Source organism: Urocitellus parryii, chromosome 3 (genome assembly GCF_045843805.1).
Source record: "Urocitellus parryii isolate mUroPar1 chromosome 3, mUroPar1.hap1, whole genome shotgun sequence".
NCBI classification, from domain to species: Eukaryota; Metazoa; Chordata; class Mammalia; order Rodentia; family Sciuridae; genus Urocitellus; species Urocitellus parryii.
Window position 1 is genome coordinate 183,908,525 of NC_135533.1, and position 23,164 is coordinate 183,931,688.

Below are 23,164 nucleotides of genomic sequence, written 5' to 3' on the forward strand. Positions count from 1 at the left end.
TCTTACATCTAAGAGAGGCCAAATTACTAGGCTTTGTATGACTCCAAAGAAGGGCTACTTCAAGAGGATAGGCTCAGTATAGAGGTATGTAAACTTTATTGCCGTTTCTCCTTTCTTATTTCCTAATGTCTGGTCAACAAATGTGATGGCTGGTACTCCACCAGACATTTTAGGCAATGAGGTGATGGGGAGGATGAAAACTGTGTATGCCTGAGCCAAAAGGCAGAAGGGCATGTAGGTCTTTGACAACAGCACACCAATAACACCACACTTTCTATCTCAGTAATTTTGGGGGTAGGGGTACAGGGGATTGAACTCAGGGGCACTAGACCACTGAGCCACATCCCCAGTCCTATTTTGTATTTTATTTAGAGACAGGGTCTCACTGAGTTGCTTAGCACCTCACTTTAGCTGAGGCTGGCTTTGAATTCAACGGTCCTCCTGCCTCAGTCTCCCCAGCTGCTGGGATTACAGGTGCCACTGCACCTGGACCTATCTCAGTAATTTTTTACATGATAAAATAAATAATCCTTAAGCCACTGGAGTCATTATTACTCTCAGCCCAACGAAACCCCACCTAGCTGATACGCTCATTATATCAACAATACCACTTATTTTACTAAATGTTCAAATTTCCTTCACTTGTTACTCTTTCTCCTCCTGTATTCTGTGTTTCTAAAACATTGCCCTCTAACAGAACTTTCAGCAATAATGGAAATAATTTCATACTGCACTGTCCCACAGGGTTGCCACTAACAACCTGTAGTTATTGTGTACCTGGAATGTTTTGAATATGACTAAATAATCTAATTTTTAATTTCACTTAATTTAAACCAATTTAAATGCAAATACCCACACAAGGCTAAGGCTACAGTGTTTTAAAGAACCTCTGTAATCCTTTTGTTTTCACTCTCAGCAACCTCATTTCCTTCGTGGCTTTACCTACCACATTAAAGTACCTTTCAAGACTTGACCTCTTATCAAAACCCCAGGCCTGCGTTTTCACTTGGCAATTCAGATGATATGCAATATATACCTTAAACTAGTAGCTTTTTTTCCTTCAAAACCTGCTTTCATTGACTCCTCTCATTTTCTAGTTTTCTAGATTCAAAATTAGACAGTCATCTTTGACATCCTCATGTATATATAACTCTATTTTAAAAATTTTTTATTTGTAGATAGACACAATACCTTTATTTATTTATTTATTCTTACATGGTGCCGAGGATCAAACCCAGTGCCTCACATATGCCTCTACCACTGAGCTACAACCCCAGCCTCTTGTATCATATTTTCTATCACCAAAACAACTTTCATATCTGCCTTCTCCCCTGCAGTCACCTTGTTCACACTCTTATATAAATTCCATTACTATCATGTTTTAGTTCTTCTCTCCTTTCTCTCTTGATTTTTGTTCATCTTACAAGCTGTTAAAGATGAATCTTCTTTAACCACAGTTCGGAAGCTCCTCATTAAAGCTTCAACAGTTAAGCCTACTGAATCAAGTATTGTGACTTCCTAAGAAACTTTTATTTCCTCTTTTCTGATGAATGAATTATATATCATATCTGCTGTATGCGCACTCACAGTAACAATATGGATTAGTTATCTGACTAAGATATGTGCTTCCTCTTAATTTCTTTGGTCCTTATTTTATATTTCAAACTTTATTAGAAATATCATTTGTTTCATTTTTTAACTCCAATTCTTTTTGGAAAAATTAAAGACAAATTCAATATCAACTGATCTACTTGAGACTGAAAATCAACCAAAATAAGGTCTCAGCCTACCTGATCTGCCATTATTGCTTTACATACACCCTTCCCTACACATGGCCAAACTGTAGTATTGTTCCCAAATAGCCTGTATTCCTCTGCCTTCATGCATGCTGTTCACTACAGTTTCCTACCCTGTTATGTCCTTTGACAGCTTATAAATCCCACTGATTTTTCTTGGCCCTTAAAGAAAAGCCTAATCTTTTACTGATTTGTCATACTATCCTACTAAACTGATGTGTTCTTTCTTTCTTTCTTTCTTATGTCAGTTAAAACTTCTTAAGTGTGAAAGAGTATACAGATCTTAGAAGTCATATTCCTATGTGATGAAGTTATGAACTATTTATCTTCACCCTATTTGCCACAAAACAAAACAAAACACACCTATGCAATTACATTTACAATACTTAAGAGGAAAAAATTCGGAGACAAATGTCAACAGGGACCATCAATAGATTTTATGAGAAATGGACCTAAAGTCTAAACTAATGGATTTGAAGGGTTCTCAGTACACTGACACAACCATTCCCATGGTGAAGACAAATAGACCAATACCTCAGGATAACCACACCATTCACCTGATGCTCCTTTTTGCGAATTCTTGTTCCTTGAGCAATTTCCTAAATGTTATTTGCCTAGAGAGAAAGAATGTGCTGAACAAAACTAAAGCATTCTGTCTCTGATATATTTCTCACAGAAATTTATTCATTTGGCAACATATTCTTTTTTAAATTCGCACTTCACATGTTACATTTATTGGAACTTGCCTCACACTCAGTTGTTAGCTTATTTTAATTCGTGTTCCCTGTTCAGTTGCTTAAGGAAGGGCTATATTATCATCTCTTTTCAGCATGGCCCAGCCAATGACTCAAACACAGAATGTATACAATAAGTACCTAATAGGCATTTATATAAGATACATAAAAGATGATGGATAGTTCACGAAGCTCAACAGGACCTTATGATCACATCATGCACTGTTACTTTACATTAGAAAAAAAAATCTGTTATTATAAGAAGAAAAGAATGGTTTCAAGGTCAGCAGAATGAAAGCAGAATTATGTCTAAGGCTCAGGCCAGTCATTGAAAACAGAACAATATAACACTAAAATATGAAGACCACCAAAATACAAGGGGTAGCAAATGACATATGGAAAAAGTGATGAAAAAGGCCAAGTATGGTGGTGCATGCCTGTAATCCGAGCATCTTGGGAGACTGAGACAGGAGGATCCCAAGTTCAATGCCAGCCTCAGCAAACTCGGTGAGGTCCTAGGTAACTCAGTGAGACCCTGTCTAAAAATAAAAAAGGCTAAGAATGTGACTTAGTAGTTAGCATCCCTAGATTCAATCCCTGATGGGGGGGGGGATTTAAAATAGGAAATAAATAAATAAAACCAAACTAACCCTCACAGGCATTTTCAGTTGTTGATCTGGTTTCTTCCAAGTAGTATCATCAAACTGAAAATCAATGATTGTTCCTGGAACCAACAGAGAGCTGAGGTCACAGAGCCAATGGTCACCCCCAAATCCTAAGAGACAGACCAACTCGGAGGATTGTGGCCAACATGTGCTTACCTGGATCCATAAACTTCTAAGAACTTCTAACCCTGCCCCCAAGTACTTGGAATTGGTCTCAGGGCCTTCTATATGCTAGGCCAGCCCTCTATCATTGAGCTACATTCCCAAACATTTTTAAAACATTTTATTTTGAGACAGGATCTTACCAAGTTGCCCAGGCTGGTCTCAAACTTACAACTCTCCTGCCTCTTGGGTAGCTAAAATTACAGGTACGTGCCACTACCCAGCTTAAATGACAATGTTAAACAAAATGCAGAGTATAAGACTGAGTATGGTCTAATTTGGGAGTGAGAAATACAGTACGGGAAGAGTTCCCCACACTTCTGTGCATTCTGCTTTTGGGAACCTCAAGGTTCTCAAACAAAAAAGACCCTTATGGCTCTGTGAAAAGAGAAGGGAAGAATAAGAATTGTGAACTATGCCCACAGCTAGGAAAAGCCTTCTACCAGAGCATTATCTGAACTAGGGAGAGGCCATTTCCCTGAATCTAGCTCCTTATAGCCTCCTGTCTTACCTATTGGGGAGAGAAGCTACAACATGTATGAGGGTAACACCCAGGGCTAAAAGCCCACTAAAACACTGAGATTTAGTCCAAACATTATAGAGCCTCCCCTGTACTTTTTTTTAGGTGTTGGGGATTGAACCAAGGATCCTGTGTACCATCCCCATACCTTACCATTTTTGAAACAATAACAGGTTTCCAGTATGATCTGAGTGACTCCTAGAGCCATAACATACATTAAACATGGCCTTTGGGTTAAATTAACATAAATCTTTATACAAAAGTCCTGTTTACTTCAGCTCCTAGTACCTAATATATTATGATCAGATTTTAATAAACCTTTCAAAGCATGTAAAATAGGAAGGAAAAGCAGTCTATAGAGACAAAGCAAATATTAGGGCCACTCAGATACAGCATATATTTTGGAATTTAAAATAACCACCTTATATGTTTACATTATTGATTTGTTTGTATGTTAGGACCCCTAATGAAAAAGTAGATGACATGTAAGAACAAATAAGTAATATAAGTGGAGAGACAGAAACTCTAACAAGAAAATCTAAAGGAAATGCTAGAAATCAAAAACACTGTATACAAATGAAGAATGCCTTTCAGGGGCAGACTGGAAATAGTCAAGGAATCAACGAGCTTGAAGACAGATCAACAGAAACTTCCCAAACTGGAATGCAAAGGGAAAAGACAGAAAAAGAAATAGAACTCTAGAAAAATTTCAAAATTAAACAGAACATCTAAGAACTCTAGCAACTGAAGCACAGAGATAAATGAAGGTAAAATAGAATATATGCTGGCATATCAGAAGGAAAAGAGAGAAGGAAGCATAGAATATCTGAAGTAATACCCCAAACCACAGATCCAAGATACTTAGAAAACATCAAGCAGGAAAAATATACACAATCTACACCTACGCATATCTTGTTCAAACTGCAGAAAACCAAAGACAAAGAGAAGATCTTGAATGAGGAATAAGACAGAAAATACAACAGACTTTTCATCAGAAATAATGCAAGCAGGAAAAAAAATAAAATGAAATATTTAAAGTGATGAAAGAAAAACCCACCAACCTATAATTCTATATCCTGGCGATATTATCCTTCAAAAGTGAGGAAGAAATAAATACTTTCTCAGGTAAACAAAAACTGAGGAACTTCAACTCCAGCAGACCTGCCATGAAAGAAATATAAGAAGTTCTTTAGGGAAAAGGAAAATGATATAGGTCAGAAACTTGGGTCTACATAAAGAAATGAATAACACTAGAGAAGAATTAAGGGAAGGTAAAATTTAAGTTATCTTATTCTTACTTGATCTAAAACAAGACTTTAAATAACAATAGGATTGTGAGTACATGAAATGATGCTCAACCTCATGGCAAATCAAAACTACTATGAGATACCACCTCACCCTTATTATGGCTACTATAAAGGAAACAAACAATAAAACAAAATAACAGAAAATAGTAAGTGCTATCGGGATGTAAAGAAACTGAAACCCCTGGACACTGAAGAAAGAAAATGTATAGTTTCTATGGAAAAGAATACGGCAGATCTTCACAAAAATTAAAAACAAAATCACCATATGATCCAGCAATTCCACTTTTGGGTATATACCTCAAATAATTGAAACCAGAGTCTTAAAGAGATATTCGTATACCCATGTTCATGGCAGCATTGTTCATAACAGATAAAATATACAAGCAACCTGAGTATCAATACTATGTGAATGGATAAACAAAATGTGGTATATGATCATAATAGAAATCAGCCTTAAAATGGAAGAAAATTCTGCAATGTTACAAAACAAATAAATCTTGAAGAAATTATACTAAGGAAAATAGGCCAATTCCCAAAAGACAAATACTACATTGATTCCACTTATATGAGATATTTACAGCAGTCAAAATTGTAGAGACATTAAAAAAAATCATAGAGAAAGAAAGTAGAATGGTGATTGCCAAAGACTGACAGGGAGGATGGAAAATGAGAGTGATCATTTTAATGGACACAGAACTTCACTTTTATAAGACAAACAGAGTTATGAAGCTAGATGGTGGTCACGGTTTTATTATAACATCATGAATATATTTAACAGCACTAAACTCTATACTTAAAAGTGGTTAGAATGGTATGTGTATTTTACAATATAATAATTTTTAACAAGCTAAGAGATATTTATTATAATTATGCTATTATTAAACTTAAAAATCTATATATTAGGGGCTGGGGCTGTATGTAGCTCTGTGGCAAAGCACTTGCCTAGCATGTGTGAAGCACTAGGTTCAATCCTCAGCACTGCATAAAAATAAACAAACAAAGGCATGCTGTCCATACACAACTACATACAAGAAAAGTTGTTTTTTTTTTTAAATCTATATAGTAACGGGTTATTTACAGTGTATTCAGAAAAAGGCACTACTTCAGTTTTTATTTAGCAATGATGCATATTTAACGATAAATTCTTATGGAAAGCCACTACCTTTATCCAATTTTCTGGCTCTGGACAACTTTTCTTGTGATTTCCTTTTTAGTTCTTTGACTGGAATGTAAGTTAATGCTTTCTCCTGGAGAACAGGATTTTCATACAGCAGCACATGCTGAATGTTGGATTGAAGAACTTTTAGAATGGTTGAATCAGCAGTAACCTAATAGAAAAAAAAAATTGAAATTAGCTTTTCACTATATGCTACAAAAATACAACATAATAAAACCCCTATGGGTCTATGATTTCACAGATAAAGTAAAACATATAGATTCCCTGAGAAACAATAATTACACCCTAAATATAATTACCTTTACAATACTCTTAGAAGATAGCCACATTAGTTCAGAATCTAACATATATCTACTTTTCCCTCTAAATATATTACTGAGTACATACTTTAACAGAAATATGTGGAATTCTTGACCACTGCTTAAATCAAGATAGTGCTCTGAATAATGCATCTGACTTCAAATGCTTGTAATACTAGGAAAGGTGACATGATTTTAAGGGATCAGGAATTATACAAACTCCTAAAAGGAAAGGTAGATATGAATAGAATAAAGGAAAAAACCAAGGCAACATTCGCCCCTAGCAGAATGGTGATGAAAGGTCAAAAATGTTTTCAAAATAATTTCAAGGACAAAGAAGCCATAAGTTCCAACAGCAGAACTATGTGGTCATTTTGGCTTTTCCCTCATTGGCATCCCATCAACAAAGAAGTTTGCCTCTGAGCTGTAAGGCTACATGCTTAAGGTCTCAAAAGAAAAGGAATAACCAAGTCATGACCAGTTGCTTCTGACACTTTGCACCATGCAGCCTGCCTTGACCCCCTCAAGGTTGCTGGAAACAAATGCAATTATTTACATATAGACAAGCAAGAACTTGTGTATAATGATCCACAAAAGCAACTGTGGAACCAACCTAGATGCCCTTCAGTAGATGAATGAACAAAGAAAATGTGGTATATATACACAATGGAATATTACTCAGCAAGTAAAAGAGAATAAAATCATGGCATTTGCAGGTAAATGGATGGAATTGGAGAATATAATGCTAAGTGAAGTTAGCCAATCCCAAAAAACCAAATGCTCATTGTTTTCTCTGATATAAGGAGGATGATCCATAGTGGGGTTGGAGGGGGAGCATGGGAGGAATAGACAAACTCTAGATAGGGCAGAGGGAGGAGGGGAAGGGAGAGAGGAAGGGGGTAAAAAGGATGGTGAGGATGAGATGGACATCATTACCCTAAGTACATGTATGAAGACATGAATGGTATGACTCTACTTTGTGTACAACCAGAGATATGAAAAATTGTGTTCTATATGTGTAATATGAATTATAAAGCATTCTGTTGTCATATATAACAAATAAGAATAATTTAAAAAAAACATACCTATATACCTGTTAACTCTGCTTAATAGCTACATACCCTTGGACAACTTACCAACATGCTCTTTTAATCTCTGATTGTATAAGTATATAATGAAAGTAAATATACATACCTCAAAGGTTAAAAAAAAAAGAAAAGAAAGAAAATCAACATATACTGTTAAGAAGAGTCATTAGTATCAATATCAGAAGAACTAATCCTACAGAAATACCAGCAAAAATAAAAAAGAGACTGGGGTGAGTTTATGACTCAGTGATAAGAGTGCTAGCCTAGCACAGGTGAGGCCCTGGGTTCGATCATCAGTACCACATAAAACTAAATAAATAAAATAAAGATATTGTGTCCATCTACAACTAAAAAATAATAAGAAAAAGAAAGACTAAAAAAAGTATATCTTCAGCAATTTTGAGATTTACTGTGTAAATGCTTCTGGATTTGATAGGATTATGACCTAATGAACTATTATAAATTAAAAATACCTTAAACTGAAAATGCATTTCATACACCCAACTTACTGAACATGACATTTAGCAAGATGGTATTCTGGAGCATAAGTTGTTTACTTGTGATGGCATGGCTGACTGGAATTTGCAGGTCACTGCTATTGCCACTGCCCAGCATCACCTAAGAATCTAATACTGCACATCACAGGCCCAAGAAGGGTCAAAATTCAGATTTCCAAGTATGGTTTTCACTGAATATATATTGTATTTCTTTGTCATCATTATAAAGCTGGAAAAATCTTTAAATCAAACTATCTGTATTCAAAGTTTCAATTATGGATTGTGGAAATAAAAATTTAAAAACAAAATGAAAAAAAGTGTAGATGGTACCAAACAGTAGAATAAACAAACAAAAGAATTATCAATCAATCAAAAGCCTTATTTTAGCAAAAGCATTTTCTAAGAATGAGACATAAAGAGAATAGACAGTGAAAATAAATTCCTAAGTTTTCAAATCTGGTTAACAGGAATTGTAGAAAGAGGGTAGAAACAATGTAAGAAACACACTTCTATGTTGAAGAGCCAGTATTAATGGAAAACAAAACAAAAACTAGGCATATAAGGGTGCATTCTCAACCCACGTTAAAAAAGAAATTTCTAAAAGCCTTTAAGCAGTCAGAAACATAACATGTAAAGAAGCAAAATTTTTGAAATTCAAAAAAATGGCTAAAATAGAATTCATACCTAGTTAAATAAATAAATACACTTTCTGATGTATTACAACAGAGAAAATATCACTCCAAAAATCTTATCTAAAAGAATTATTAGGTAAATTAGTCAAAAAATATCATATACTGTGTTCAATGTCAGTACCATTAAAAAAATGTAAATATACAGACTACATAAATAAATAAGTATAAATAGAACAAGACATTCAAGAGTAGGATAAAAATCAATCAAATAAACAAAAAACTGGCAAAACTTAAGTTTTGATTAGTCTAAATACACAGTCACAACTGGAAAGTAAAATCTCCAATTTCTTTTCATAAGCAAAGTGACAAAGGAGCAAAATAGAGGTTACTGTCCTTAAAAAAAATATAAAATTCAATATTTGAATTAGAAATTTCAGGTCGATAATTAGAAAACCAAAGTTAACTTTCTAACCCTTAGAGTGGCAATAATGGAAAACTTGATTGATCCAAACAAAACAAAAAGAAAAAAAAAGAAAAAAAAAAACAGAAAAGCAAGGAAATCAGAAACACAAAAATAAGGTTTAACAATTACAGTAAATGTAAATTGGTTAAATATGCATTTTAAAAGGTAGAGAGGAAATCAGAAACACAAAAATAAGGTTTAACAATTACAGTAAATGTAAATTGGTTAAATATGCATTTTAAAAGGTAGAGAGAGGCTGATTAAAAAAAAGCAAACCACTGTCAAATACAATTAAGTAAAGCACTGGCATGGGAGGCAAGACAGAAAAAGTATTACATGACAGAACCACTACAGTAATTCAACAAATATTTGTCTGTGAGAATGTGTTAAGTATTGGAAAAATAATGAAGATCAAACTAAAAAGAACATTACCTTCACAGAGCAAGCAATCTATGAATACATACTAATACAACAATGTTCATTTACTCAAATATTTATTGATGCTTTATTTGCTAGGTATTGGGAATACAATGTAAGTTAAATAACTTCATTCACAGATATTTAAGAATTATAAAGCAAATATATAAAGGGCAAAATCAGACTTTACAACTGGGGTTCTATAGAGACGTCCCTGAAGAAATGACATTTGTGGTAAAATATAAAGGAAAAGGAAAAAGACCACTCCTTTAAGCAACTAATAAAAAAAAATTGAGCAACTAATAAAAAAAATAATAAAATAAAACAACATCTCAAAAAAAGAAAAAAAAAAGACCCCACTCCTGTCAGAAGAATCAAGGGAAGGCAGCTGGAGAGCTTATATGTAGGAGGATATACTTGGCATAGTGTGAAGACTCAGAGAAATCAAGGCATTCAGTACATATAGTAAGTGGGAAATGGTGAAAAAGTAAAGTTGAGGGTTAGGTTGGGTTGATAAGTGGCTAGATCTCTCTGGTCTCTTTCCATTATAAAGAAAGACATTAAAAAGATTTAAGCAAGGGAATAAAAAGATCAGATCTGTGTGTGTGTGTGGGGGGGGGGGGGGTTGTAGAAAAGGAGCCATCAGAAGATCTGAGAGAAGCTTATAGGAGAACTCCAAGAAAGGTGGGGTCTTAAACTAGGGAACTCATATAATATTGGTAGAAAAAGTAAATGGATTTAAGAAGAACTTAGGAAGTAGAATCAACACATCTTGGTGACTGACTGTACAGGAGTCAGAAGCAGTTAGAAAAGGAATGAAATATGTTAGGAATGATCCATGGATTTTTGACATGAGCAACTGGGTCAGTAGTTGAACCACTTACAGTAGCAAAAAGAGCTAAAGATACTAAGTGGTCAAATAAAAATAAACTAAAAAAAATACATTAAATTTGGCAACAGTGGAGACTGTTGATCTTTTTTTTTTTTTTTAAACTTTTTTGTAGTTGTAGATGGACAGCATGCCTTTATTTTGTTTGTTTGTTTATGTGGTGCTAAGGATTTGTTTATTTTATTTATGTATGTATGTATGTATGTATGTAGTACCAAGGATCAAACCCAGTGCTGCACATGTGATAGGCAAGCTCTGCCTCTGAGCTACAGCTTCAGCCTAAGACCATTGATCTTGATAAGTAGTCTTGTAATAGTGTTATTAAGGAAAGAAAGCTACAAGACTGAGTTGTACAAGTGGTGCTTCAAAGTGGATTAAGTACACCATGGTGCTACCAAAGTGGGGGAAAAATTAACCCTCTAGCTTCATTTGCTTTTAGTTGACTTAAAAGTCACTGATTTAGGTTTGGAGATATAGCTCAGTTGGTAGAGTGCTTGCCTCACGTGCACAAGGCCCTGAGTTCAATTCTTAGCATCACAAACAAACAAACAAAAATCACTGATTTGGGAGGTCACACAGCTGGGAAATACATTAGTTTCCCAATATCTTTGCTGTACCAGTACTCCTCTGATGTGTGGGTCATGATGACAGCAGTTGACTAGGTTACTCTTCAGGGACCTAAAGTATGCGTTTACTGTAGTGTTGATGGGTGACTAGAATAGGATGAAAGGCTTAGCACCTCAGTTTTCATACTGTGTCTATCTCCTTTCTAGGCTTAATCTTTGAAGGTCAGATTCTACTCAGCCCTGCATGTAGACATGTTGATCTTTTGAGAAACGTTTTGTCTAAAACTATAATATCACACTAGAGGGTTAACTTGACCTAGACTTGCTTTATCACTCTAGATCTATCCCCTCCACCATCACCCTTTTGCTGAGGGCCATTGTCAAGTAGGAATGACGCTTCAAAATTTCCTTGCCAGTGTACCCCATGTTAAATGGATTTCACTGTTGACATTGCATGTAAGGTGACCTTGCTCAAGGACCAAGGCGGATCCGGGTTTAGAGCTGATCAGGTTTGAGGAAGTATCCAGCTCCTTAGGGTGTTCCCGGTTTAAGACAAAAGGAGTTTTAGGGAAGTTAGAGGTTGAAGATTATTGCTGCTGGGAGTAGGGCGTGCCTGCTGCCTGAGTTCTCGTGGAGAAAAAGTATTTAGGACGTGTATTGTGCGGTAGATTGAGAATTTCCCCTGAGCGTGTGTGGAGGCTGGTGTGAGTTCGGGAATAAAGGATTGCTGTTTGAATCTACAAGGTGTGTGGTGGCTGGTGATTCAGTGCCAGCCCAGACATCGGCACCCCTTCCCCAACCCCATTAAAGATAAAGACATCTATCAGTCAGAGTGATTAGAAACATCAAACCTTCATAAAGGGAGTGAAGAAAAAAAGGGGGGCACCTATTCCCAGAAAAGACATGAATATTTCTCTCCTTTATGGCCCCTGTCTCCCTCATTAATCCTATCCTATATTATAATCCCTCAACTCCCTAGAGTTGAGAAGGGCAAGGGCTCCCACTTCACCATTCTTTAGTTACTGAATAAAGCCTTTCTTTCTTCTCAACACTTGTCCCCAGGACTTTGGGTTTTCCATTGGATAAGCCTCCTAACCTGGGTCTGGTAACAAATACAAAATAGTTCACTGGGATGTGGGAAAAAAATATTAGAGCTTTTTATATTTTTTGTCCCAGAAGTAAAGCAATTAAGTTATAATAATATTTAATATTTGGACAAATAGTCACTCCCTCACAGATTGGAGAAGCCATTCTGAGGAAGAGAGAAAAATGCTACAAAGTAGAGGGAGTTAAAAGTAACATGCTCTATGGCATGCTCCTTCCTCCTTTTGCAGTTACAAAGAACTTCAAAGGTGCCTGGTTAAATGAATTTATAGACTATATGATGTAGTTTTAAGTTCTTTATGATCTATTTAAGCCTAAACTCTGGCTTAAACAGATTATAAAGAACTATGGGATGAGCTGGATGGGATGGCACATGCCTGTAATCTCAGCAACTCAGGTGGTTGAAGCAAGAGGATCTCAAGTTCAAGGCCAGCCTGGGCACTTTAGCAAGACCTTGTCTCAAAATAAAAACTACAGAATGGACTGGAGATATAACTCAGTGGTAGAACACATGCTCTGGGTTCACTCCCCAGGATGGCAAACAAATACCCCCAACCCCCCCCCCCCAAAATCAGCACAAAACCCCTAAAAACGAAAGGGATGAATGCAACTACAGACAGAAGAAATCTGATACAAATTTGGTGATAAGAAATACAGGGAATTCACAATGGAGAAGAATATGCTCCTTTAGAATATGCTCCAGAAAAAAGTCTCCATTTTTATTCAGAAGAATTCTTATAAAAATGAGACATTTAAAGTGGCATCTTTTTCTTAAATGCAGATTTTCATTTACTGAAAGGGTAAGAACTCATCCAGAGTATTTTTATTTTCAATTTAATCCTTTTCAATCTGGAAATTACCTCATTCATTGTGGTTTTAATGGCATTCAAATGATCTTGAACAATCATTTGTTTTCTTGCCTTATATCTTTACATATTCATTGGCACAACTCTGAAAACAACTAAGCCATAAAAATAGAAGGTTGCTGATTGCCTGGAGATTACAGCAGCTGGGTAACCATGTACTAATGCTACATAAGGCAGCAGTTAATTGCCTGACAGAATAAAAGTTATTTGGAGTATAAATGATAGTTTAAAACGTGAAATCTGTTTTAGAGATGTTTTCTTCCCTAATCATACTTCCAATTATTTTGGTTTCTGGTGTGAGATATATTTAAGCCTTTACAAGAAAAAAAGTTCAATGCATGTGATTCTTTCAAATCATGTGATATCATCAGTGGAAGATAGATTAGCAAATTCACTTCTTTGGTAAAGGATCAAGGCTCCATGGGCCCACTAATGCTCTTTCAACCTTTATGTATCCTTTATTTTTGTGGCTTTTAAATTTAAAGTCTGTTTTAAAACACAAAGGTTCTAATAATACATTTTAAATGACCGTTTAATTAAACTTGGAATTCAATAAACTTATTTCTTACCAAAAAAACTTTTTTTCTATTTAAAAAGTAAGAAATGTAAAAAATTCAGGAATGGCACCAATAATATGAAATAACTCATAACTTTACTACTCAGAGGAAATTATGGTTATCTCCACGTAGTGCTCTTTTTTAATATTTTGCATATATATTTTTTTTATTTTTATCACTTTCTAAAGGGCATAGGTAGTGGTTTATTTGGAAAAGTAGATTCATATTCAAGGGAGAACGCATGTTATCTCTAGAGGGAGAAACATTAAGAGAAATTCATGTGTTACACACATACACACAATTTATGTTGCTTAATTTTAGAATTCTGTTTACATTTTTCCCATTTAATAATGCTCTTCTTCTCAAAGGGCCAACATCATTTTTAACAGATACCAAATATGCCAATATAAGGACATACTACAATTTAAGTAATCCCCTAATGAAGGGCATATAGGTATTACTTTAAGAGTGGTAGTTTCACGGGCTGGGGTTGTGGGCTCAGCGGTAGAGTGCTCGCCTGGCACATACGAGACCCTGGGTTCGATCCTTAGCACCAAATAAAAAATAAACAAATAAAATAAAGGTATTGTGTCCAACTACAACTAAAAAATAAATATTAATAAAAAATAAAAAATAAATACATATCAATACACACCACAGGCAACAGTAACTAAGAGTTCATGAAAAATTCTTAATTTAATATACCTTCTAATAGTAGTCATATACCAAATAATAGCATACATTTGGACTAGCTGTGTAAAACTACTGAATAAATCATATTTTAAGCAAATCATAATTCACAATGTTTTTAATCTAGACAAAATCATAAAACTGGAAATAATGCATCTAAAATTCTGGAATTCTGTGTTTTTTAAAAATTGTTTTTGCTGTTTTGAATCTTAAAGGAAAAGCACTAGAGCTATTTCAACAATGACTATCATCTTGACTTATATTTTCAAAATTTTGCTTGATACAGTTGTAACCAAAGAAATATACAAGTTCATCAGGATTTATCTAGTTTATATACAGGTAAAATATTTAAATCTCTCTCTTGCTTTTTTCCATCCTAACCTTATTTAGTGTCCTCACTTAAGACGGGCAAAGCAGGAGAAAATAACTATTAAGTTCTATATGGCAGTAACTTATGGTGATTAAAAGTTTAAATAACAAAATATTTTTAAAGAATATATATACTGAACAACAATAAATGCTGGTGAGGTTGTAGGGGAAAATGTATATTTGTACAATGTTGGGGGGACTTCAGACTAGTATAACCATTCTGGAAAGCACTATGGAGATTCCCCAAAAAACTAGGGATGAAACCACCATATGATTCAGCTATCCCACTCCTTGGTATTTTCCCCAAAGATCTAAAATCAGCATACTACAACAATACAGTCACCTTCATGTGGATAGCAACACAATTCATAATAGCTAAACCATGGAACCAATACAGATGCCTATCAATAGATGAATGAATTAAGAAATTGTGATGCATATATATATAATGGAGTTCTAGCATAAAAAAGAATGAAATCATGGCATTTGCTGCTAAATGAATGGAAATGGAGCGTATCATTCTAAGTGAAATAAGCCAAACTCAGAAACTCAAAGGTAGAATGTTTTCTCTCACATGTGGAAGCTAATGGGGGAGGGAAGGATAGGTTAATATAAAAAAAATCAAATATAAATTAATAGACAAGTGAAAGGAAGTCAAACGGGGTAGTGGAAGAAGATGGAAGAAGAGAGAGAGGGAAGAAGGGAAAAGGGATGGGAAAATGGAGTAATCAATAAACTAAAATCAATTTCCATGCATGTATGAGTTTGTTGAGATGAAGCCAACTACTATGTATAACTATAAAGCTCTTAAAGAAAAAAAAAGCAACCTTGTACCTTTAATTCTTATACATATCATGAATTATTTACATTTCTTATACTGTTCAATTAGTTTTTCCAACAAGCTCTTAAGATCCTTAAAGACTATATAATTATAATTGTTTTTATGTGCCACACTCCTGCATATAGTGACTTGCTCATTGCTTACTTGCTTAATACAAAAAAAATTACAGAGTATAAAAAATATATTGCATTCCTTGAATCCAACTTGATGGTGACCTATTATTTCTCTAAATAAACTTTATAGATACATTGAAAACAAAGGTGTATTCCAGTGGTCTATGAATAGCCAAGAGCTATCTATAAAAAATAAGATTCATTCAGTTTTTTCCAACTTCTTTAAGAAATACACACAAAAATATTTTGTTTCCAGGACTAGAGAAGTAAGAGTTGATAAATACTTGATTATTAATAGCATATATATCTTTGAGAAATACTAGATTATTAATAGCATACATCTTTGAGAAAGTTTATTTTCTTCTAAACTGTAGAATTAGTCTTAGCCATAGAATGAGATTATGTTTTTACATGGTACATTAGGTTAATTGCAAGGGTAAGAAGCAAAAAAAAAAAAAAGGAATATTAAAGAAGATTCAGAAAATTCTTTCCTGAGCCAGAATACTAACAAAATACTACTTAGTCCAGCAAAGATATTTTGTAAAATAAAATGTGGTCAAGTTTTTCTTTTTTTTTTTTTTGGGGGGGGGGAGAATACTTAATGAGCTCTATCAGAAGAAATTTTTATAAAAAGGATACTTATTTCCTAATAAATGGGATCATTTAGGCTTATATAGAATGTCTGTAAAATACCAAAAATCTATTTCAGTTCTTTGAAGTATATATCTATGTATGCTAATAAATAAACTTCACTAATTTTCCAGCATCCACTATTAATATATGAATGCATTTTTATTTACCTAAAGCCCAAAGAAGCTAATTTTTCAGTTAAGATGTTGACAGTGGTTGGCCTATTAGAATTAATAATTCTCATGGCAAATAACAGCAGGTAAAATTTAGATTAGAAATGTGAATGTGCTAAGCTGAGTATGATGGCACATACCTGTAACTGCAGCAACTGGGGAGGTTGAAGCAAAAGATCTCAAGTTTGAAGTCAGTGTGGGAAATTTAGAGGCAATGTGTGTTAAAATAAAATAAAATAGGGCTGGGTATCTGACTTGGTGGTAGATTGTGTGCCTAGCATGTGTGGGCCACTCTCCAGTACCACCAAATAAAAACATCAGAGAATTAAAGGAAACCTAATTTAATGGTGATACTCCTATTCAGCAAGTCCATTTATTTTAAGTTAAAAATATATGCTAATTTGTATAACTGATTTAGTCATAAGGCAAGGCAACAGGTACATTTATAAATGATAAAGAAACCCCAGAATCAATAAGCTGTAAGTTTCAAAATATAAATAAAAGATAGTCATTTGAAAATTTTAAAACACTGAAGTAATCTGGATATGTTCTAAGAACCAAGAATATCTGCGCCACAAATTCAGGAATAAATCATAACATAGTCTAAAGCTTTTGCTGTTTCAATACTTTGACAGAATGGTTAAGAAAAGTTTAATGCTAACATTACCTTTGGAGCAGAGGGTAGATTTGATGACAGCCCTTGATGGTTTCCTGCATGTTGGGTTAACCCATTAGCATTTGAAGACTGTGTTGTAGGAAGCGGGGTAGTAGTTGCAGGTTGCTTAGATGATTCTACTTTGTGGCTCTTAATTGATCCATCCAATCTACTACTTCTCTCTATGGCAATCAGGTCACGAATTTTTTGCAGTTGTTCCACTGAAGCTTTTTTAGGAAATATAAGATGTGTTTCTCCCTGGAATGGATAAAATTGGGAAAATTTTTAATCTTTGTTTTATACTAATATATACAACAAAGTCAACTGTAATGGTTTGGATATGAGGTGTCCCCTAAAGCTCTTGTGTTAATGCAGGAATATCCAGAGGTGGAATGTTTAGATTATGAGAGCTATAACTAATAGATCCATCCTAGTTTAAATGGACTAACTGGGTAATTACTGCAGGTAGGTGGGTAGGGCATGGGCTAGAGGAGGTAGGTCACTATGGGGAAGCCCTGGAAGGATCCATCTTCCCTAAAGTTCATTCCCCCTTCTTTCTCTGCTTCCTGACTACCAGGAGCTGAGCAGTTCTCCTCCAACATTCCCTTTTGCCTAATACATCAATGAATGCATCATATTTTAACAATTGTGGGTTTTATTTTTACCACAATAACTCTTTTTTTACTACAAAGCTAGATAATGCCTAAACCCAAACTAGAAAATTAAGAAAATTTGTCTTGTTAGAAAATAACACTTATTTAATAGAGCTCAAAAGACCTTTAGAAAAATATATTATCTTTTGGAATAAGGGTTTCAAAATACATATTCCTATTTTTTCTGCAATAGAGTATGATACTATTATTATCTATGAAATTCCCTATGAAATAGTAACAATAGTCATACTAAAGGATCAATAAGAATTTATATAACACAGTAGGATAACTATGATTGATGACAATTAATTGAATACTCTGACAAACTAGCTAACAGAGGATTTTTTAAAATATATTTTTTATAATATATTCTTATGTGGTGCTGAGGATGGAACCCAATGCTTTACACATACTAGGTGAACCCACTACTACTGAGCCATAGTCCCAGCCCGTAACAGAAGATTTTGAATGTTCCCAGCACAAAGAAATAATACATATTTGTCTAAGTGATAGGTATGTCAATTACCCTGATGTGATCATTACACCCTGTAAACATATATCAAAATATCACACGGTTCCACGTAAATATGTATAATTGCTATGTGTCAATTAAAAATTAAAATATATTTAGAAAGAAAGTTATATAAAAGCCTCTGACTCTTCTAAATAAATCTTTAAAGAATAGCTTTAAAGTATTTGCTGAGAGTCATTTCAAAACTATGGATTTTTTTTTGCAATGCTTGCAAACAAATGCAGAGCTTTGCATATGTTAGACAAGTGCTGTACTATTGAGCTTACAGCCCATATCTATGGATTATTAACAGTAATAGAAAGGTGGTCTGTTGAGAGCCATAGCTGAAGGGGCCCCAGCAAACTTTCAGACTGTCAGCTGATGATTGGCTCACAGCAGCCCCAGCAACATCTAGCTGATTGGCTCCTCTGCGTAGATGCTCATTGGGCTGTTTCCCCGCCCTTTCGGACTGCCAGCTGATGATTGGCTCACAGCAGCCCCAGCAACATCTAGCTGATTGGCTCCTCTGCGGAGATGCTCATTGGGCTGTTTCCCTGCCCTTTCAGACCACGGAGCTGCTCATTGGGGGATTTTTTTGGCTCCGCCCAGGCGACCCAGCCAATCGGCCTCAAAAGCAGGAGGATTGTGGGAGGTGGAGAGGCTTGTGGGTTTGGGGGAGAGGCTTGTGGGAAGCCGGTGGTGGCAGTTGGGCTCTGAAGGTTTTCCTGAGGAGCTGTTTTGTTTGGCGTGTGTGGTTCCAAAAACAAAGTTCGTTTCTTTTGACAAGTGGCTCCTGAATTGTGCCCAGCCAGACTGCCGCATTTCGCCTAGCCGTCTCCTTGCAAAATTCCTCATTGGCAACCTTCCATAACAGGTATTGTCCTCCATTTAGCACAGCTTTACACACATTAGCCCAATCTGCTGGCGTCATGTTCAAGTTGTTAATATATATATTATTATATATAATATATATTATTATATATTCCCCAAAGATAAACTTAAAATAACCTTTTTTACTCTAAACTTTTTAAGTTTATCTTTGGGGAATATATACCCCTTCCCAGTGGTCTAAACAAAATAAAAATATATTTTTGTTCATTTAATAAACATCCACAGTAGAATCAGAAGGCTTTAAGATAAAATAAATATCATAATCAAACACACAATGTAAGATAGTTGGCAAATTACACAATAAGCAAACCAGTAAAATGAAGTTTTACTTTGAAAATCAAGTTTCAAAATGTTAAGAAGCAACAGTGATAAAAAGAAATTATGCCAACTGTAAATGATATACAAGTTTCTTGCATTATGTAGTATAGAAAGACTTGAAGATCGTGACCATTTAAAATAAATTCCACATTTGAGAATGACTTTATTTCCCTGGTGATGGAGGGCCTGCAGAAATCAATTGACCAAGATATTATACAATGATAATATGAAAATCAATTTCAGACGAATCCTTTTAAAAAAGCTAGAAGATGACAGCAAGGTCCATGTGTTATCCACAATAGCTTAAAACAACACAAAACAAAAAACAAAGAAAACAAAAAACACTACAATGTGTTACTATATAGGTACTATGCAAGCATTTTACACAATTTTCACAATCACACTGAAACCACTCTGTTATATTTATCCCCATATTTTATATGAAAATATTAAGGCTCAGAGAAGTTAAATAACCTACCTGATGCTACAGAATAATTAGCAGAGCAAGGATTCATACTGCATCATCTTTTTTTTGTAGTAATGGGGATTGAACCAGACATGCTCTCACTAAACTACACCCCTGAACCTTTTTATTTTGAAATACAGTCTCAACAAGTTGTCCATGCTTGGCTCAAACTGTATGATCTTAGTTGTTTTGCTATAATTGACCCTACTAAAAAGAGGCCAAAACCCACAAGCTTGCACAAACAGTGCAAGAGGTAAAGAACACATCTACAACCGTGATAATCACATACAAAATGACAGGCAAAATTTCAAACACAATGTTCCAAACATTAGAAACCAGGGTGAAGAGATTTAGGAAGAAGATGGCCAATGGTACAATGTTACCATTAGGAAGAATAAGTTCTAATATTCTATGGCACAGCATGGTGAACATAGTTGATAACAATTCATGTAATATCTAAAATAGTTCATGTACTCACTATATAGAAATAAGAGGTTAAGGTAATGGATATGCTTATTACCCTGATTTAATCATTACCTAATTTACAAATCAATCAAGATATGACATGGTACCTTATTAAAATGTACAATTATCATGTATCAAATAAAAAAATAAAATTAATAAAATTGTTTAAAAAAAAGAAAACACTTAGCATCTTATGATGAAGCCTGGGAAGAGAGACCAAATATGTGGCTTCCAGATACAGAGACATCTGATCTCATACTTTTAATTTAGCAGCACTCAAAAAGGCAGGCAAATGGGTTATGGAAGGAACCAATGGAGCCAAAATTGAAATCTACTACCAAAAAGAAATTGGTGGAATTTTGAGTTGAAATATGAAAAACAGCAGGACAGGCATCTGGATCTAGGTCTCAGTCAACATCTAAGATATAGATGCAAGCTCTTGCCTTGCTCCTTTTTTTCCCATCTCTTCATAATCACTCCTCAAAGAATATATAGATATGGCCAAAAGTTTAATCAAGAGTCCATATTTTCAGAAAAGGTAAAAAATACAGCCCACTTACTGACTCTTAAAAATGTTTTAAATGTTCATATACTTACCTGCCTAATATCCTTACATAAAGAGTATTTATGTAAGGATACATAAAGAGTATTATGTAAGGCTAAGTAGTTATAATTTTCCAAAATGTAAATAGTGATTCCTCTTCTGAAACATGCTCTCCAAGAATTCTCCATCTCAATTAGTGGTACTCCAATGCACTTAATTTCACAAACCAAAACCTAAAAGTCCCCATTCCTTCCCTCCCTTATATAACTCACATCCAACTCAACAAGATCTGTTAACTCCATTACAAAAGAAATCCTATATCCATCTATCTCTCCCCATCTCCACTGCTATTAGTACTTAATTCAACAAATACTTACTGAATGCCTAAGTTTATAAGTCACTAGCACTAGTCCAAGAGTTAACAACACAGGGAACAAAAGAATACTCAAAGTTCTGCCCTCAAGGAACTTATACAAGCCACTACCATCCCTTAGGTGAACTAACAAGCTTTCTAACTGGTCTTCTTGCACCATTCCTTACCTCTACTCCCAAATTGCCAGAATATTCCTTTAAATCACCTAGAATAATCTTTAAAAATATTCTTCCCTGCTTAACACCCTTCCAATGTTCTCCTATCTTGGAATAAAGTCCAAGTGTTTACCATAGTCTTGAAACCCTTCCTGCCTGCCTGCCTACCTCAACAGCAACATGATGTCACAGCTACTCCTACAAAAAAGTCTTTTGCTTATATTAACCTTTCTGCCTGAGCTGATTCTTATCACTCAGATCCTGGCTTTATCTTATCAGAGGACTTCAAGACCACTGTTATGTAGCTATCAGCCATTCTAGTTGTTTGCATTTCATTATCCTGAACTTTCTTCTTGCACTTCTCTTTGCTCCCATGTCTGCTGTCTAATCTACTAGAATGCAAGCTCATATACAATTAGATTATATTTGCTTACTACTGTTTCATGAGAGCCTGGAATAAAATCTGGGAGAAAAGTACAGACAGGAAGAAAAGTGAATCCTACAGCAGCTCTAACAATTCAGCAGTCAGACTGCTACAGACATAATCTGGTTCTACTGTTAAGGATATAAACAAAAGAAAATTCATAATCTCCTTTGTTTTTGAGAGTGTGTACCGGGGATTGAATTCTGGGATGCTCATCCACTAAACCACATCCCCAGCCCTATTTTGTATTTGATTTAGAGACAGGGTCTCACTGAGTTGCTTAGCACCTTGCTTTTGCTGAGGCTGGCTCAGCCTCCAGAGCTGCTGGGATTACAGGTTTGTGCCACCATACCCAGCTCAAAAATTCACCATCTTTATAACTACTTTTATTACATTATAAAAGTAAACTATGTAAAATTCCAGAAACACCACACACATCTTATAAAATAAGACAATAAAGCACACTGAGTCTCCTCTCCTGTCATAGAAGAAAATCCTTTTGCGTGGCAAATGAACTTGGATCTTCTGTTTATTTCAGACTCTCCATTTCTTATTGGAGAGAGGTGGTTAAATCCAACTAGTATTCATGTGTACTAACAAATCGTGTTTTTTGCTAAAAGTCAGAAGTGAATCACATTTAGTCCCTGGGTTTCATGTTTCCTAAAGTATTGAGATTTAAAAGAAATGCACTGTGGAGAGTTGTCATTTTACTCTGACTTTAATATACATTTACTGTAACTTTCAAAACCTAATATGTAAAGAAATAATTAGTTCTACAGATTTTCAAAATGATCAATTAATAAAAATAGACTATCTTATGCAAAAAAATATTTATCAACATTATAATGATTGCTTTGTACATGAAGAGAGGAGAGAAAACCCTTACACATATTTACCTCTTCAAAGCCCATTTCAAATAAACATTCAACAGCTCCTCTGACAGGCAAGAGTCTAGTAGAAAAAGCTGTGTTTCCAATCCGAATAGATCTGTATTTTTCATCATTGGGGTTTCTGAAGAGAAAACAAAAGTTAGATTACATATAACAATTTATACTTTTCAGTGATTTTGTATTCCTTTTCACATTTTGTATTGGCTATTCTTCTGCATGATAAATCAGACTCCAACTTTAATGAAAGAGGCAGCAGTCCAGAAA

General features: G+C 34.8%; 1 protein-coding gene across 2 annotated transcripts in view; it reads right to left on the reverse strand.

Moving 5' to 3' along the window:
• The window catches only part of Ngly1 (N-glycanase 1), a 51,258-nt gene that overhangs the window by 22,094 nt on the left and 6,000 nt on the right, over positions 1 to 23,164 (reverse strand). For both annotated transcript variants that reach the window (XM_026406103.2, XM_026406111.2), the window contains exons 2-4: positions 22,907 to 23,021; positions 17,223 to 17,468; positions 6,347 to 6,512 (exon numbers count right to left, since the gene is read on the reverse strand). In XM_026406103.2, the coding sequence (XP_026261888.1) occupies positions 6,347 to 6,512; positions 17,223 to 17,468; positions 22,907 to 23,021 (527 nt within the window). The remainder of the gene's footprint in view (positions 1 to 6,346; positions 6,513 to 17,222; positions 17,469 to 22,906; positions 23,022 to 23,164) is intronic.